The sequence below is a fragment of the Erinaceus europaeus genome, chromosome 16 (assembly GCF_950295315.1).
Source record: "Erinaceus europaeus chromosome 16, mEriEur2.1, whole genome shotgun sequence".
Taxonomy (NCBI): Eukaryota; Metazoa; Chordata; class Mammalia; order Eulipotyphla; family Erinaceidae; genus Erinaceus; species Erinaceus europaeus.
In genome coordinates this window covers 11,893,811-11,911,727 of record NC_080177.1, presented here as the reverse complement: position 1 = coordinate 11,911,727, position 17,917 = coordinate 11,893,811, and the positions used below count along the sequence as shown (strand labels likewise).

Genomic DNA, 17,917 nt, shown 5'->3' with positions numbered 1-17,917 from the left:
CTTTAATGGGAAAGAGTAGATACAGAGGGAAAGATACTGAGAGAGAGAGATCAGAACACTGCTCAGTTCTGGTTTATGGTGGTGCTGGGGATTGAACCTGAGATCTCAGAACCTCAGGCTTTTAAGGCATAACCATTATGCTATCAACCCAGCCCCCAGGGGATCTTGAAGCCATTTTCCAGTACTAAATTTATCTGAGTCTTCCTGTCTTCTCCCTTCAACTTCAGAGGGTCTGTTGATCATCTGAGTCAATCTTTCCACTATCATCCTTCTACTAGAGAAACTCTCTGAAAACCACTGCAATAAAGACAAAATGTTGGGACCAGGTGGTGGCACACCAGTTTAAGCGCACATATTACAGTGCGCAAGGACCCAGGTTCAAGCCCCTGGTCCCCACCTGCATAGGGAAAGCACGTGTGGTAAAGCAGGTGTGCAAGTGTTTCTCTGTCCCTTTCCCTCTCTATCGCCCCCTCTCCTCTCAATTTCTCTCTGTCTTTATCTAATAATAAATGAATACATAAAGATTAAAAATATGTATAAAAAACCAAAATGTTGAAATCACATAAAAGAACTGTCTGAAATTTCTATAACGATTGCAGCTTTATTTACCTTTTTGTTGGTGCCTAGGCTGTGTAACTGTTAGTCATGGAAGAAACATAAGAATACTTCATTGAAACCGGATAAAGCAATAATACAGATAAAGTATAATTCTCTGACCATCACTCGTAACCCCAACCTCTTCTTCAGCTAAACCAAGTGCAAGTACTAGTCTTGTTAATGTACATATATACACAATATAACACAAATGATTTGCTTGTGTGAATTTTTTTGGTATATCCATGATATCCTCATGTTGTACATATTTTTCCACAACTTTTTTTTTTTTCATATGATAGTATGTCTTGGAACTCTATCCCTGCCACTCAGGATCTATCTTTTTTTTTTTTTTACCCCCAGGGTTATTGCTGGGGCTCAGCGCCTGCGCCGTGAATCCACTGCTCCTGGAGGCCATTTTTTCCCCTTTTGTTACCCTTGTTGTTGTAGCCTTCTTGTGGTCATTATTGTTGTTGTTGATGTCCTTTTTGTTGGATAGGACAGAGAGAAATCGAGAAAGGAGGGGAAGACAGAGAGGGGGAGAGAAAGATAGACACCTGCAGACCTGCTTCACTGCCTGTGAAGCGACTCCCCTGTAGGTGGGGAGCCGGGGGCTCAAACCGGCATCCTTATGCCAGTCCTTGTGCTTTGAGCCACAAGCACTTTACCCGCTGCGCTACCGCCCGACTCCCAGGATCTATCTTAAAGCTTTCCACTTTGCACAATATTTAATATCCTGGGTGTGAATAGTTTATTTGTCCCAGCCCCTGTTGTGAACACTTAGGATGTTTCCCACTTTTCAACTGCACAGGTAATGCTCATATCTTTTTCTGTCTCTCTGAGCTCACTATGTAAGAGTGTCTCTCTAGGATTGATGCTGAGACCAATTATTTTTAAAGTTCTTCCTTTAATTTCCTTTTCTTAAATAGAGCCCAGATATTTTTTAAAGACATTTATTTATTTGTTTGTTTATTTATTTATTTATGAGAAAGCTAGGAAGAGAGAGAAAAAGAGCCAGACATCACTCTGGTACATGTGCTGCTGGGGATTGAACTCAGGACCTCATATTTAAGAGCACAATGCTTTATCCACTGCGCCACCTCGCAGACCACTCCTTTCTATTTTATTTTTATTTTTATTTATAAAAAGGAAACACTGACAAAAACCACAGGATAAGAGGAGGACAACGCCACACCACCCCGCCACACCATCCCGCCACCGGAACTCCATATCCCGTCCCTTTTTCTTTTCTTGATTGCTTCATTCTAGTCTCCTCTTGAATGAAAGAGAACACGTGTTCAATATTAAATGTAACTCCTGTTTGAATAGCTGGCATCTGGGTTAAAGAATCATCCTTGCGTGCTGGCAGAGATTAACTTGATTCGTGGTATGTCCAGAGGTTGGGATTTGGCCCCACTGCCTGGTATTGGGCAGATGCCACACCTGCTGAGTAGTGGAGGTCATGTGGCAGGTTGAATCAGAAGAGCCTGTGGACAGTCACTGTCTAGTCAGTTGGTCTCCAAAGGGCGGGAGTGAGCTTCTTTTTCCACGTCTAGGAAAAAGTTAAGTACTTTCTCAGCTGGCAGCAGGCCCGATATTCTTTCTGAATATGAGTGAATCTAGTAAAGGGTGGTAACTGTTGGGTAATAGGATAAGCACAAGACTCGGGCCAGCAACCTTAGGTTTTTAACTTGCGGCAGCAAGACTCTTAAGCTACTTTCATCTTGTTTTTCTCTTCTCCAAGTGGTTGACACATTTCCTCTTATCCATCCTGTGGTCAGTAGTCAATAAGATACTGTTCCAGAGGGTGGAACAATATCTTGTGCCCAGGTATACAGTAGACAGGCCCTCACCGAGGTTGGTTGAATTTGAAATCCAAAATAAGTACAGGGTGATTATGCAAATAACAGAAAACCATTCAGCATAGCAAACGTTTCTGAGTACCTATAACAAGCTGATCACTTTTAGATTTCTCCACTGAGAAACCCTTTACCCACTGGTAGTCTCTCCATATCCCTCCACTCTTTCAACTTCTGGCAAGCCATAATCTAATTTCTATCTCTATGGATTTTTATCTTGGTCATATTTAATATAAATAGAACTATTAACATGATCATTTGTGTCTGGCCTTTTTTGCTCAACATGTCTTTAAGTTTCATTCATGTTGTAGTATATTCAGCATCCCTTTTTATGACTGGATAATATTCCATTTTATGGACATAGCACATTGATTCTTGCAAAAAGGATAAATTGTTGATTTAGGAAAATTCGGGTTGTTTCCACTTACTCATTGTTATGAATATGTTGCTGTCAATGTGTGTGTGTGCAGATTTTGTAGGAAGTTTGTTTTCAATCTCTTAAGTACCCTAAGAAAGGGATAGCTGGGTCATGTGGCAAATCTGTAACACTAGGAGGAACTGTCAAACTGTTCTCCAAAGTAACCACATCGTTTCACGATTCTATCAGAGTGTATTAGGGATCCATTTATCCACATTTTATTCCACACTAGTTTTTAAAATTTTTTATATTATCTTTATTTATTTATTGGATAGAGACAGCCAGAAATTGAGAGGGGAGGGTAAGATAGAGAGGGAGAGAGACAGAGAGACACCTGCAGCCCTGCTTCACCACTCATGAAGCTTTCCCCCTGCAGGTGGGGATCAGGGGCTCGAACCTGGGTCCTTTCACACTGTAACATGTGCGCTCAACCAGGTGCACCACCACCTGGCCCCTTCCACACTAGTTTTATCTGTCTTTCTTATTATATTTATCCTCATAGTTGTGCAACGGTATCTCATTTGCATTTCCCTCATTACTAGTAATGTCAAGCATCTTTTTCATGTGTTTATTGGTCTTCTGCATGCCTTTTTAAAAAAGAAATGTTTATTCTGATCAGCTGTCATCTTTTCATTTGTTTTGTTTTTTTATTGTTGAGTTGCACAAGTTTTCTATAACTTCATAGTACAACTCCTTTTTTGCATTTATGGTTTCAAATATTTCTTCTCACCTTGTGAATTCTTTCCACTTTATTGATGGTACCTTTGTAAAAAGAAACTATTAACTTTGATGAAGTTCTATTTATCTGATTTTTCTTTTCTTACTTGTGCTTCTGTTGTCAGATCTGAGAAATCATTCCCTTTTTCAAGATTATGAAGACTTGCTCTTATGTTTCTTCTAAAGACTGTATCACTTTCAGCTCTCATGTTTAGAACTTTGATTAAATTTGATGTAACTATTAATTAGGGTGTGGTGAGAGTAAAAATTCATTCTTTTACATATGACTATTCACTGCCCCAAGGTCATTTGTTAAAGGGGGTATTCTTTCCCCATAGAATTATCTTTGCACCTTCATCAAAAAGCCAACTGACTAGACATGAACAGAGAATCTCAACTCTATTCCATCTCTCTGTATGTCCATCTTTATGCAACTAGCACATTGCCTTGATTATTGTGGCTTTCTGAAACATTCTGAAACAGAAAAAAATGTGGGTCCTCTACGTTTATCTTTTTTTTAAAGATTTTATGTATGTATTCATGACAAAGATAAGAGGAGAGAGAAAGAACCATCATTCTGGTACATGTGCTGCCGGGAATTGAACTCCAGACCTCCTGCTTGACAGTCCAGTGCTATATCCACTGCACCATCTCCCAGATCACAAATGTTTATCTTTTTGAAAATTGTGTTGACTATCTGGATGCCTTGCTTTTTCATATGAATAATGGGGTTTATTTATTGACTTACACAAAATAGTGTTAGGAATTTTGATAGGAACTGTGTTGGATTTGTAGATCATTCTTTCATCTAAATGTTATTAACTCTTCCAATCCATGAATATGGGATGTCTTTCTATTTACCTAGGTTTTCTTTAATTTATTTAAATAATGGCTTGCTGTGTGTGTGTCTGTGTGTGTGTGTGTGTATTATGTATATATGTGTGTGGTGCAAATCCTGTATTTCTTTTGCTAAATTTAAATATTTCATTAACTATATTATTTTATTAAATATTCCATTCTTTGTGATGCCACTATAAATTAAATTGTTTTCCCTTTCTTCCTTCTTCTTCTTCTTCTTCTTCTTCTTTTTTCTACAGCAATGTTCAACCCTGGCTTTTGTTGTATTGTTGGGGATTAAATATACTACCATGTACTACTACTGTGCTAGCTTCCTGACCTGTCACATTTTTGTTTTGCCTCCAGGGTTATTGCTGGGGCTTGGTGCCTGCACTACAAATCCACTGCTCCTGGAGGCTGTTTTTTTCCCATTTTTGTTGCCCTTGTTGTTATATTACTGTTATTATTGCTGTTGTTGTTGGATAGGACAGAGAGAAATCAAGAGAAGAGGGGGAGACAGACAGGAGGAGAGAAAGACAGACACCTGCAGACCTGCTTCACTGCCCGTGAAGTGACCCCCTGCAGGTAGGGAGCCAGGGGTTCAAACTGGGATCCTTACGCTGGTCCTTGCACTTCGTGCCATGTGCACTTAACTCTCTGCACTACTGCCCACCCCACCACTGTTTTCTTAATTTTATTTTCAGATTATTCATTAAATGTGTATAGAAGTACAATTAAGTTTTATATAACTGATGGCATTATACAACCTTGATGAATAGGGATATTATTTTTAATTTTGTTTATGGAATTGCTAGAATTTTCTATCCCTTATATGTGTGTATTTTGTTCTCCTGCACCACCACACCTGGTAGATTTTATTTCTTAATTTGAGACAGAGAGGGATAAAGATATAGGGGGAGAGACAGAGAGACAGAGATACAGAGAGATATCATAGCACCATTTAACTGTGAGAGATCACTGCTATGAATGGTGCTTCAATGTGGTTCTAGGGGTTCAATTCTGGGTCCTTATACATGGTAACGTGTGTTCTTAGTGAGCTGTTTCCTGGCTCTCCTGTTATACATAAATGGAGATTATCTTATTTCTACTTTCCAGTGTATGCTTCTAGAACCTCCAATGCAATGTTGAATAAGGTGGGCAAAGGGTGAACATTCTAGTCTTGTTCCAGATCTTAAGGGAGAAGCCCTCTATTTCTTCACTGCAATTATAATTTTAGCTATGACTTTTTCATAGTACTCTTTACAAGCCCGAGGAAAATTTTTTCGAGTCATAGAAATAATTTATTTGTGGAGTATTTTTATTATGTCAGGCACATAATAAAATATTTGATTTTATCATGTATGTTGGCTTGTATTTCTAAAAATCTGGGGAATCCAGCAAGGTTTCTATCTTCATTAACTTACATCTAATGATAGAAGACAGACAAAATAACAACAAAAATACATGCATAACACATGCTGAGACAGAAACTAATAGGCTCTCTGTAAAAGTCTACTGGTAGAAATGAGCAAGTTAGCAGGTGATCAATGTGCCAATTAAGCAGCTTGTAAGTGATGCAGTCAAACATCACGGATTAAAAGAAACTCTGGCCAAAAGGACATGTTTCATGAGTGAGGTGGGTCTTGAGCAGATCTTGGAGGACAGATGGAGTCTGGGTTGGTTGTAAGGGGTTTTCCTGAGTTGAGGTTATAACGGAGCCAAAATATGTGGGGAAGGATTGCCACTTGCTTGAGGGTAGACTGGCAGGGCAAGAGAGCTCATGCTGGGCAGGTTCAAGCTGTGGGAATGCAAGCATCAGGCAAGGCCAGGCAAGGAGGGTCATAAATGTCAAGCTACGTGTGTACCTTTTAGGCAGTGGCTATGGAGTATCTCAGAATTCTTAAAGCAAGAGAACGGCATGATCATCAAACTGACTCAGGGAGAAAATAAGCGATGATGTGCTGAGGAGAGGTTGATGGAGAAAGACCATGCTGGGGGAGGGAGGAGGCAGGCAATGGTGCATCCGGTTAAGTGCACATATTACCAGGCGCAAGGACATAGGTTTGAACCCCGATCCCCACCTGCGGGGGGCAGGGGATGCTTTATAAGCAGTGAATCAGGTGTCTACCTTTCTATCTCCTCTCCCCTCTTAATTTCTCTCTGTCCTATCAAATAAACTAGGAAAAACATAAAAAACACAAAAGAGCCACAGGGAGCAGTGGATTTATAGTACAGGCAATAACCCCCAGTGATAATCCTGGAGGAAAAAAAGAAAGAAAGAAAGAAAGAAAGAAAGAAAGAAAGAAAGAAAGGAAGAAAGGAAGAAAGAAAGAAAGAAAGAAAGAAAGAAAGAAAGAAAAAGAAAACTGAGGACTGATAAGTCACTAAGAGTAGTATCACTTACTTCTTTCTCTTCCAGTTTTGTAGGAAGAGTGGAAGGACTTGATGGCATATCAAGTATGGGCTGAGAATAAAATGAAAAAGCTAATTGTAAAAAAAAAAAAAAAAGGTATGAGCCCAGATATCTAAGCATCAGTGTAGGCTCATGGATGGAAAATTCAGAAGTGCTCCTTACAGAACAGTGAAGTCAACCTGTGTTTTTTTTTTTTCTTTCTTTAATTTTTTTTATTTGTCATTGGATAGAGACAGAGAGAAATTGAGAGAGAAGGGGGAGATAGAGAGGAAGAGAGACACCTGCAGACCTGCTTCACTGCTTGTGAAGCAACTCCCCTGCAGGTGGGGAGCTGAAGGCTTGAACCCAGATCCTTCCACCGGTCCTTGCACTTGCCAAGTGCGCTTAACTCGCTGCGCTACCAACCGACTCCCATCAACCTGTGTTTTGACAGAAGTCCCAGAAGGCCAGGAGAAGGTTCTTTTATTGTTCTCAGCATCTCAGTCACTGGAACTTTAGGGCATAGCACTAGAGGCAGTCAGAGAATCAGCAAATGGCTTAAAACAAAACAAAACAAACAAAAAACAGGGCAGCTAACTGAAGGGCAGCTCCAGAGACTTGGTATAGGCAGGTGAGACTTTTAACTTGAGGTCAAGAAAGTGGATGTGGCGGTAAGTCTGGGGTATTCTCGGCAGAAGAGAGCAGCTGCACTTGAGCAGGGGCTGGACTATGGTGTTGAACAGAGGCAGAAACTCATGCCTTTCAGGGGCGTGTAAGGGAGACAGAGACAGAGGGTCAGAGAAGCAAGGAAGGGAGGAAATGAGTAAGAGGCAGCTGGCACATACAAAATTTGTACGGTGGGTTTTGTGGCTTCTGTTTCACTGTCTTGGAAACTGAGGCTTGGGGAGGTTAAGTTTCTTTCTCAAGTGGGCACATCTGCTAAGTGGATTAGAACTGACTCCAGAACCCTGCCCTTTCATCTGCTGCAGGGCTGGAGGTGGCCGTCACAGACCTCCAGAGCTCCCGAAACAATGTGCAGCACCACACAGAAGAGATCAGCTTGGAGCGCCTCCTTGTCCGCAGAGGCCAGGCCTTCAGCATCACCCTGTACTTCAGGAACCGGAGCTTCCAGCCTGGCCTGGACAGCATAATCTTTGTGGTAGAGACTGGTGAGGACCCAGAGAGAGAAAGGGAGAGGGAGTTATGGGACTCATTGAGGGTGTGTGTGTGTGTGTGTGTGTGTGTGTGTGTGTGTGTGTGTGTGTGTGTGTGTGTGTGTTGGGAGGACTCACTGATGTCCCTACAGAAAACTTCAGCTCTGTCTCCCCCTCAGGACCACTGCCAGACATGGCCAAGGGGACGCAGGCCATGTTCAGCTTGGCTGGTCATGGTGGTCCTTGGATTGCTTCTGTGGTGAACAACACAGCCATGTCCCTGGAGGTAAACTTGTGCGCCCCTCCCATGGCAGCTGTGGGTCGGTATCTCTTGAAGGTTCGAATTAACTCCTTTCAGGGGTTCACCACAGCCTACCAGCTTGGGGAGTTCATCCTGCTCTTCAACCCCTGGTGCCCAGGTAAGGCAGGATGCTCCTGAAGGGGCCCCTCAGCTCTGCACCTTTGTCTGTGCCACACAGAGCCAGGCTCAAGGTTTCCCAAACCACTGCTGTCCACCCACCCACAAAGCTCCCCCACCCTGTATACTCAGCATCCATCCTACCTACCAACAAATGGGGCAGGGCAGGGCTGCTGATGATTTGTTTCCTTAGAATTAGATTAGGAACCAGCTTTGCCTAAAGTGAGAATGGTTATAGTGAAGCTTGACTGCTATTAGCATCGACTTTTATCTCTTACAGTCTTAACTCAACTTTGTTCATTGTAAGAGTAATCAATGCACTGAACTGATGTGAAATGAAGCAAAAAAGGCAAGTGGAGCCTTATCTCAGTCTCCAACTTCTATCTTTAAATGAAACCTTGTTAACATTCTGTTGTAGACTTTAAAAATACACAACTATGCATAGTATGTGCATATATAGTGGTTACACAGTACCCACCAGGAATAGAGTTACATCACACTTACCATGCTCTTAACTTGCTCTAACAGTTCAACATGGGGTGTACTTTCTTTCTATCAGTACAGTATTTTAACAGCTGTAGTGCCTCTACTGTCTGGATATACAGATGTATTTAATTAGTATCATAGTGGTGGGCATTTTTGTCTGTTTCCAGTTTCTGTCTCACACAAACAAAGCTACAGTGAATATTCCAGCACACCCTGCCCGCTATCTCCATCTGCCTCATCATCAATGGGGCAGAGAGGGTATCACAACCATAAGGACACAGTGTGGGCAGAATGAAGCACAAGGCAGGACGAAAAAGTGGGAAGAAGGGCAGGAAGTGTTGAAAGCAGGGAATAGACTTTGGGGCAGAGGCCAGACTCCACAGCTAAATCTCACTCCTCCAGTCATTGACCAACCTCTAAGAGGATGTCTCTTCTCAGAGTCACCAAGAGGTAAAATCTTACTGATTTGAGGAATCTACCAGCTTGTATGTTGCCCAACCAATACTGTTCTAGCTTAAGCATGTCCATTTTCTTCAAGCCACCAGATATCAAAGAATCCCCCTAAAAATGTAAATGAACAGAAACATAAGAGGGGCTGGATGGTGGTGCACCTGGTTGAGCACAGACATTACGGTGCCTAAGGACCTGGGTTCAAGCCCCCATCCCCACCTGCAAGAGGGCTAACTTCACAAGCAGTGAAAAGTGCTGCAGGTCTCTCTCTTTCTTCCCTCCCCTCTCAATTGCTCTCTGTCTCTATCCCTATCCAAAATAAATAAATAAATTTATTAATTAATTTTTAAAAGAAGACAATTAACAAATAAAAAGTACCAGAGGAGTCATCTACAAGCAGTATCAGTGGCCAAGAAAGGGAACAGAGAGGAGGGTTGGAGCACTTCTGAATGCTCTGAACTGTGGATGCAGCCAATTAGACTCTTTCTTAAAAGAAATGAGGACAAGCAATCCCCGGCCCCCAATAGTGTGCTTAGGGCTACTTGAGTTCATTTCCCAGCCCATCAAAGAACAAAACAAAACAACAAAATCTCACCTATGACTTAAAGAAGGTGCCCCTCCCCTCCTTACTTCCCTTGTTGCCAACCTCACCCCTAAGAGAACCAGCTGCATTTGCCAATATCTAGAACCTCTCTAAGCACCTCTCTGTCCTGTCACTGGATGATTTAGACCTTTTACCCATCTGCCAGGTAACCAGATCAAGAATATTAATTTTCTCTCTCTCTCTGCCCCCCCTTCCTCTTCCTTGGCCAAGACACACACATAAACCCTACAAGACTGGGACTTAGAGCCACTCTGAGTGCCATTCTGAGATGCAGGAAGGAAAAGTGGTGTGTGTGGAGTCTTCTTCTATGAAGACTGTGCACCCAGGTCCCAGAGAAAGTCAGGATCAACAGGGTCAGCTGAAGACAGACCAGTAGCTGCCCCACTACCCTGCCAGGATACTGACTGGGATCCCCAAATGGCTCCCCACTGTGTGGGGGTTTACGCATCACCTTTTTTTTAAATGTATTTCCTTTTTGTTGCCCTTGTTTTTATTATTGTTGTAGTTATTGTTGTTGTTGTTGTTACTGATATCGTCATTGTTGGATAGGACAGAGAGAAATGGAGAGAGGAGGGAAGACAAAGGGGGGGAGAGAAAGGCACCTGCAGACCTGCTTCACAGCTTGTGAAGCGACTCCCCTGCAGGTGGGGAGCCGGAGGCTCCAACCGGGATCCTCATGCTGGTCCTTGAGCTTTGTGTCACCTGCGCTTAAGCTTAACCCGCTGGGCTTCTGCCTGACTCCCGGGCATCATATTAATTACAAGCCTGTGGCTCTCCTCACACTGGTCCCAAACCTCCAAGTAGTGCATCTCAGTAGGGCTCCTCCTCCACTGTCATCCTGACAAGCTGTGCCTAGGCTGCCCCTGAGGAAGGGAGGGGACAACTTCACCTCAGGGTTAGGTCAGGTAGGGCCTGCAGACTGCTCCAGGACATTGCAAAAGAAGTACCTGTTCCCATGGCCTTTTGTGGCTCACTCTTAACTTTCAGAAGGTAATTTAAAAGCAACACATGCTATTTCCAGAAAATTTTGAGATTACCAATTGGCAAAAACAGAAAAAAGAATTAGTGTGGTTGAAGAGATAGCTCAGCTGATAAATCACAGGACTTTCAGCCTTGAGAATCCCCAGTGCCACATGCACGGAGTGGTGCCCTGACTTCTCTCGCTCTTTAATATGAAATAAACAAAATAAATCTTATAAAGACATTATTATTAACATCTTTTAGAACAGGCTTCAAAGAGTTATGCTCTGGGGAGAAAAAAGAACAGGCTTCAAAATTCTCTATTCATAAACAAAAGTCAAGGGCCAGGTGAGAGCACAACTGGTAGAGCACACACATTACCATGCTCAAGGGACTTAGGTTCAAGCCTCTCTCCCCCACCTGTAGCGGGGAAGCTTCATGAGCATAAACAAAAGTCATTTTTAACAAAAGTCATTTCATGCAGCAAATGAATTTATTATTATGTAAGCTATTTAAAATTAATAAACCATATACAGGCCCATCTTTATAAGTGATTTTTAAACATTTTTAATATTTATTTGTTGCCCTTGTTGTTTTTTATTGTTGCTGTTGTTATTATTTTTTATTTATCTTTATTAATTGGCTAGATCCAGCCAGAAATTGAGAGGGAAGGGGGAGACAGAAAGGGCAAGAGACAGAGACACCTGCAACACTGCTTCACCACTTGTGAAGCTTTCCCCCTACAGGTGGAGACTGGGGGCTTGAACCTGGGTCCTTGTGCATTGTAACATGTGTGCTCAACCAGGTGCACCATTACCCCGGCCCCTGTTGTTGTTATTGATATCGTCGTTGTTAGATAAGACAGAGACAAATGGAGAGAGGCAGAGAAGAGACAGACACCTGCAGGCCTGCTTCACCACCTGTAAAGGGACTCTCCTACAGCTGGGGACCCAGGGGCTCGAACCGGGATCCTTACACGGTCCTTGAGCTTTGTACCACATGCGCTTAACCCGCTGCGCTACCTCCCCACTCCCCTTTATAAGTGATTTTATGTCTTTATAGGAATAATGTACCGAATCCCATAGTAGAGATAACTAACCTAAGAACAGGCCATTTAAGTTACTTCTAGCTTTACAGTACTATAAACAGTTCTCAGACAATAAGTCTATCTAAATCCTAAGTACTTTCCTGAGATTAAATCCTACATAAGAAATGATAATGTCAGTGTCATTCCATCTTGCACGTTTTTTTGTTTGTTTGTTTTTGTTTTTGCCTCCAGGGTTATCACTGGGGCTAGGTGCCAGCACTATGAATCCACTGCTCCTGGAGTCCTTTTTTTTTTTCTTCTATTTTATTGGATAGAACAGAGAGAAATTGAGAGGGGGAGAGGAATATATAGAGGGGGAGAGAAAGATAGACACTTGCAGACCTGCTCCACCACTTGTGAAGTGACCGCTGTACAGATGGGGAGCCGGGGGCTCAAACCTATATCCTTGCGCATATCCTTGCACTTCGTGTGTTTAACCCGGTGTGCCACTGCCCAACCCCCGCCCCCCACACACACACCATACACACTTTTAAAAATATTTATTTATTTGTTCCCTGTCGTTGTTGCTCTTGTTGTTTTATTGTTGTAGTTATTATTGTTGTTGTTATTGATGTCGTCATTATTAGGACAGAGAGAAATGGAGAGAAGATGAGAAGACAGAGAGGGGGAGAGAAAGATAGACATGTGCAGACCTGCTTCACCGCTTGTGAAGTGACTCCCCTGCAGGTGGGGAGCCGGGGGCTCGAACCAGGATCCTTACGCAGGTCTTTGCACTTTGCACCACCTGCGCTTAACCCACTGTGCTACTGCTTTTTTTTTTTTTTTTTTTTTTTGTAACCAGAGCACTGCTCAACTCTGGCTTTTGGTGGTGTGGGAGATTGAACCTGGGACTTCAAAACCTCAGGCGTGAGAGTCTCTATGCCATGCCCCGTGTCGGCACTTTGCCAGCCAGGATTAAGTAGTTGAGTATAACAGCAAGAACAAGAGCGTAGAGTCACCTGGGCTCGGCGTTCAGCTTGCACCCCGCACTTACTGTGATCCGGGCACATGGTGTAGTGCCCTGCGCCTGTCTCCTCAACCTTACAATGGGGCTAGCTTAGAAATGTCCTTTGCGTGCTGGGTGTAGTGTGGAACTATACGTTGTAATCGTACAATCTTATGACAAACTATTAAACTGATAAGAACAGATACTACCGGTTCGCGCCCCCGGCTCCCCACCTGCAGGGGAGTCGCTTCACAGGCGGTGAAGCAGGTCTGCAGGTGTCCATCTTTCTCTCTCTGTCTTCCCCTCCTCTCTCCATTTCTCTCTGTCCTATCCAACAACGAGGACATCATCAACAACAACAATAAAACAATAAGAGCAACAAAAGGGAATAAATAAATAAATATTAAAAAAATATTTAGGGGGGCCAGGTGGTGGTGCACCTGGTCTGAGCACACATGTTACAGTGTATGAGGTCCCAGGTTCGAGGCCCTGGTCCCTACCTGCAGGGGGAAAGCTTCATAAGTGGTGAGGCAGAGCTGCAGGTGTCTCTCTGTCTCTCTCCCTCTCTATCTCCCCCTTCCCTCTTGATTTCTGGCTGTCTCTATCCAATAAATAAATAAAAATAAAGATAATTTAAAAAATATTTAGAAAAAAAAAAGAACAGATACTATACTTGATCTTAGCCAAAAGGCCGAGAAGTGATTATATAACAAACTATTAATAACACTTTTTTGGAAAGAAAGAAATGTGCTTTGTAAACCAAGGATTCCAGCAAAGGTAAATTTTTACTCTTCTGCCTCATTCTCATGCTAAGCCCGCTGCCAGTATGTGGGTGTGATGGAAGATTCTCTTCAAGAACCCCATTTTGTGCACCTCTTGGTGTAGCTAGCGCCTTTCCAGAACTGTTTCCATGGGACTGAATCTTCCGGGGCCAGGAATGGCCAGGGAGGGACTGGCTGACTTTCCGACTTCGTGTCTCCCCTGTTAATTCCTAGGGGATACTGTCTATTTGGACAGTGAGCCCCAGAGGCACGAGTATGTGGTGAATGATTATGGCTTCATCTACCAAGGCAACAAGAACTGGATTCTCCCATGCCCCTGGAACTACGGGCAGGTGAGTCTCTCCCTACTCCCAGTCCATCCATGTCCTAGGTTCATGGGAAGAGGGAGTAGTGGCAGGGAGGGGAGCTGTGCCCCAAAGAAGCCCTGGACAGGAGTTTTCTGTGAGAAATAGCAGTGAACTCTTCCTGAATATTGAACCCTAGACCCTTCCTTCTCCCTCTCCTACTCCGTGAACATCAGTGGAAAGCTATCTCAGTGATGGCAGGGTGCTTAGTGCTCTCTAGAGAGCTATGAATGGATAAAAGTCACTCTAGGAGAATGAATAAAACACTGTACCACAGTGTAATGGGGACTCAGACACCCAAGAAGGTCACTTTTTTGTACAATGGGGTTTGTAAAATGAGTAAGAGGCAGGCACAAGGTGTTCGGAGAGTCCCTAGGAAGAGCTCTTAGCTGGTCACAGAGAACTTCCCAAAACAGGAGATACCTGCACTATTGTTAGGGGGAGATGGGAAGGCATCCCAGGCAGAAGGAAGCATGAACAAAGATACAAAGGTGAGAAACAGTTTGGCTACTGTTGGGGTTATCAGGGAGTGTGGTGTGAGGAAGGGGCTGGAGAGGTGGTAGGGAGCCGAGTCTGAAAGGGCCTTGTGTGTCTTGGTGAGATGGTTAGATCTTTGAGTCTGTAGGTTGCAGAGACCTTTGCATAATTTGAAAATGGAAAAACCAAACTGATCAAGCCATCCCCTGGGGATGATGGCTCAGAGAAGCCTCCTAATATGTTCATGATCTGGTGTTAACAGGGGAGCAAACACATTCATGTCCTCTCATCCAATAAAGTCACACAGAGTCTGTGGTGTAGAGTGGTGAGGAGAGCTGGAGTGAGACAGGCTGTGACTCTTCAGTGAATCTGATAAGTAGAAAGATGGGGCCAGGGCTGTGGAGTTACATACACCAGGCCCAGCTCAGAGGAAGCCTTGAGGGCAGCGGCTATCACGCCAAGCCTGAGGAACAAGGGTGGTCATTCTCAGGTGCCACTGAGTCAGGGGCACCATCAACTCCGCAGCACCTGTCAGACCAGCAGGTGAGAGTGGAAATTAAGGCAACATGCTCCTCATTTCAGAGCATCCCAAGAGCTCCAGGAGTGTGGGGCCTAGGAGAAGAGAAGCAGACTTTCCAAACATTCAGGCTTATTTGAAGAAGCTCTCAGCAGTAGCAATGGTTACCTTAATATAAGAGAAAAAAAGAGGTTAGAAGATAACTTGCCCAAAAACCCATGCCCTGCTAAAGCCCTGGGCTCAAACCCTGGCACTTCATGGAAGCACCGTGGGCAACACAGAGGGAGCTCCATGAATGGTACAGCAGTGCTAAGATAGCTCTTCTTCTGTCTAGCTCTGTCTCTGCCTCTCTCTTTTTTAAGACAACACAGAGTGGTTGAACCTGGGTTTTTTAAATCCTTTTATTTATTTTTATTTATTTCCCTTTTGTTGCCCTTGTTATTTTTCATTGTTGTTGTAGTTATTATTGTTGTTATTGATGTCATCATTGTTGGACAGGATAGAGAGAAATGGAGAGAGGAGGGGAAGACAGATGGGGAGAGAAAGACAGACACCTGCAGACCTGCTTCACCGCCTGTGAAGTGACTCCCCTGCAGGTGGGGAGCCGGGGGCTCGAACCGGAATCCTTACTCCGGTCCTTGTGCTTCGCACCACGTGTGCTTAACCCACTGTGCTACCACCTGACTCCCAATCCATTTATTTATTTATTCACTTATTTATTTATTTGTTATTGGATAGAGACAGCATGAATTTGAAAGGGAGGGGGAGATAGAGAGAAGGAAAGATACAGAGAGGCACCTGCAGCCCTGCTTCACCACTTGTGAAGCTTTCACCCTATAGGTGGAAACCAGGAGCTTGGACCTGGGTCCTTTTGCACTATAATATGCACTTAACCAGATGTGTCACTTGCCTGGCTTCTCTACCTCTCTCTCTTTCAAAAAGAATGAAAGAGTTCTACTGCAGAAGAAACTCAGTGATAAAATCACACATATGCAAGGACCTAAGTTCACTCCCTCAAACCACATAAAATATTAACAGAGCAGAAGGATTAGCATTGATAAACATACAAACCTCAAAGCTGGACATACTAACCCCAGAGTTCTGAGACCCTGCAGCTACCTAGGGGGCAGTTCACAGCTGTGCTACTGGACACAGTCATTTTCCAAATGAGTTTGGGGACGCAGATTCCCTATGGGGTAGACCATGGAGGTCTTTGCACTCATGATGCCTCATCACTCTGCTCCTTCCCTGCAGTTTGAAGAGAACATCGTAGACATCTGCCTGGAGCTGCTAGACAAGAGCCTGAACTTCCAGGTCGACCCAGCCATTGACTGTGCCCTGCGGGGAAGCCCCGTCTACATCAGCAGAGTGGTGTGCGCCATGGTGAGGTGGGGGTCCAGTCCTGTCCAGCCAGGGTGTGTCCATCAGGGAGGAAACTGTGTGTGTTGGGGGGGAGGGACCCTTCCCATTTGTAGTTGCTCTCTGCAGAGAAAGAATGAAAAGGAGAGAGACAGGGACCTTCTGCAAGAGAGATTTTGTGTGAGTGTGATACCAGAATATGAGTAACAGTTTTTCCCATCTGAGCTCTGATAGCTGTATGTGAGCCCTCATCTCTATTCATCTCCAAATTTCCTGCTCTGGGAATGGCTGAGCATAGATCAAGAGTCCAGATCCCCTTTGCTCTGCCCCCTAGCCCACACCTCTGTCCATCTTTCTCTTGTCTGCTCCTCTACTCCAAGCTAGTTTTATGTGTGCAGGAAGGACTTTAGTCAGTTAATAAGGCTTCTAATTAATTGGACTCTCATTTCATTTTTACCATGGACCTGGAGTATTTCCAGTAAGACTTTTAGGAATACTCTGTTAGGCTACACAAACTCATGTTTAGAAGCTCGCAGGGCCAAGTTCTAGCTTTATGGGGGTGGGGGGGGGGGTTGGGAGGGAGTGCAAGGAGTGGGTAGAAACAGAACAATAAGCCACCCACAGAGCACAAGTCAGAATAGCCAACTTCCCACTCCATCCATTTTCCAGCTAGTCTGGAAGGTCCCAGGTAAGAGGAGATCAAAGTCTTGGTGTAGGGGTCAGGCGGTAGCACAGTGGATTAAGCGCACATGGCGCAAAGCACAAGGACCGGTGGAAGGATCCTGGTTCCAGCCCCCAGCTTCCCACCTGCAGGAGAGTCGCTTCACAAGTGGTGAAGCAGGTCTGCAGGTGTCTGTCTTTCTCTTCCCCTCTCTGTCTTCCCCTCCTCTCTCCATTTCTCTCTGTCCTATCCAACAACAAATGACATTAACCACAACAAGGCTACAACAACAAGGGCAACAAAAGGGGGAAAAACATGGCCTCCAGGAGCAGTGGATTCATGGTGCAGGCACTGAGCCCCAGCAATGACCCTGGAGGCAAAAAAAAAAGTCTCTGTGTCTCAGGCTCACAGGCTTTTTGAGACCAGCTGGATGTCACAGCTTGTTGAGGAAATAGACACTCTTCTCCTTTTTTTGTCTTTCTTCTTTCTTCGCTTTCTTCTTCCTCCTCCTTCTTCCTTTCCTCTTTCTCCTCCTTTTTCCCTTGCTTTCTTTTAATTAAGTTTTATTTTGTTTGATAAAACAGTTGTTGTCTCAAAGGTACAACTTCATATGTCCTCCAAATTGTGCTATCTTACCATGCCCACCACCAAGTTGCCCTTTCCCTCTAGTGCAGGGCATTGGACCTCCTCTCCCTAAGGACCTTTCCCCTCTTAGCGGCCCACATTTTTGTAGATACAGGCCAAGGGGCTTACAAATTTTTCTCTCTGTTTATACGTGTTTTCTCTGTCTCCTGAAACCCACAGATGAGTCAGGTCATCCAGCATCTGTCTTTCTCCTTCTGTCCTGTTGTGTTT

General features: G+C 43.9%; 1 protein-coding gene and 1 non-coding gene across 2 annotated transcripts in view; one reads left to right on the top strand and one right to left on the bottom strand.

The window, feature by feature from the left end:
* The window catches only part of TGM5 (transglutaminase 5), a 45,764-nt gene that overhangs the window by 488 nt on the left and 27,359 nt on the right, over positions 1-17,917 (top strand). Inside the window, exons 2-5 of the mRNA XM_060174492.1 lie at positions 7,807-7,986; positions 8,151-8,390; positions 13,918-14,036; positions 16,297-16,425. Coding sequence (XP_060030475.1) covers positions 7,807-7,986; positions 8,151-8,390; positions 13,918-14,036; positions 16,297-16,425 — 668 coding nt within the window. The remainder of the gene's footprint in view (positions 1-7,806; positions 7,987-8,150; positions 8,391-13,917; positions 14,037-16,296; positions 16,426-17,917) is intronic.
* LOC132533547 (U2 spliceosomal RNA) lies at positions 13,443-13,625 on the bottom strand. Its single transcript, XR_009545420.1, has one exon. It is a non-coding gene; the product is annotated as a U2 spliceosomal RNA (small nuclear RNA).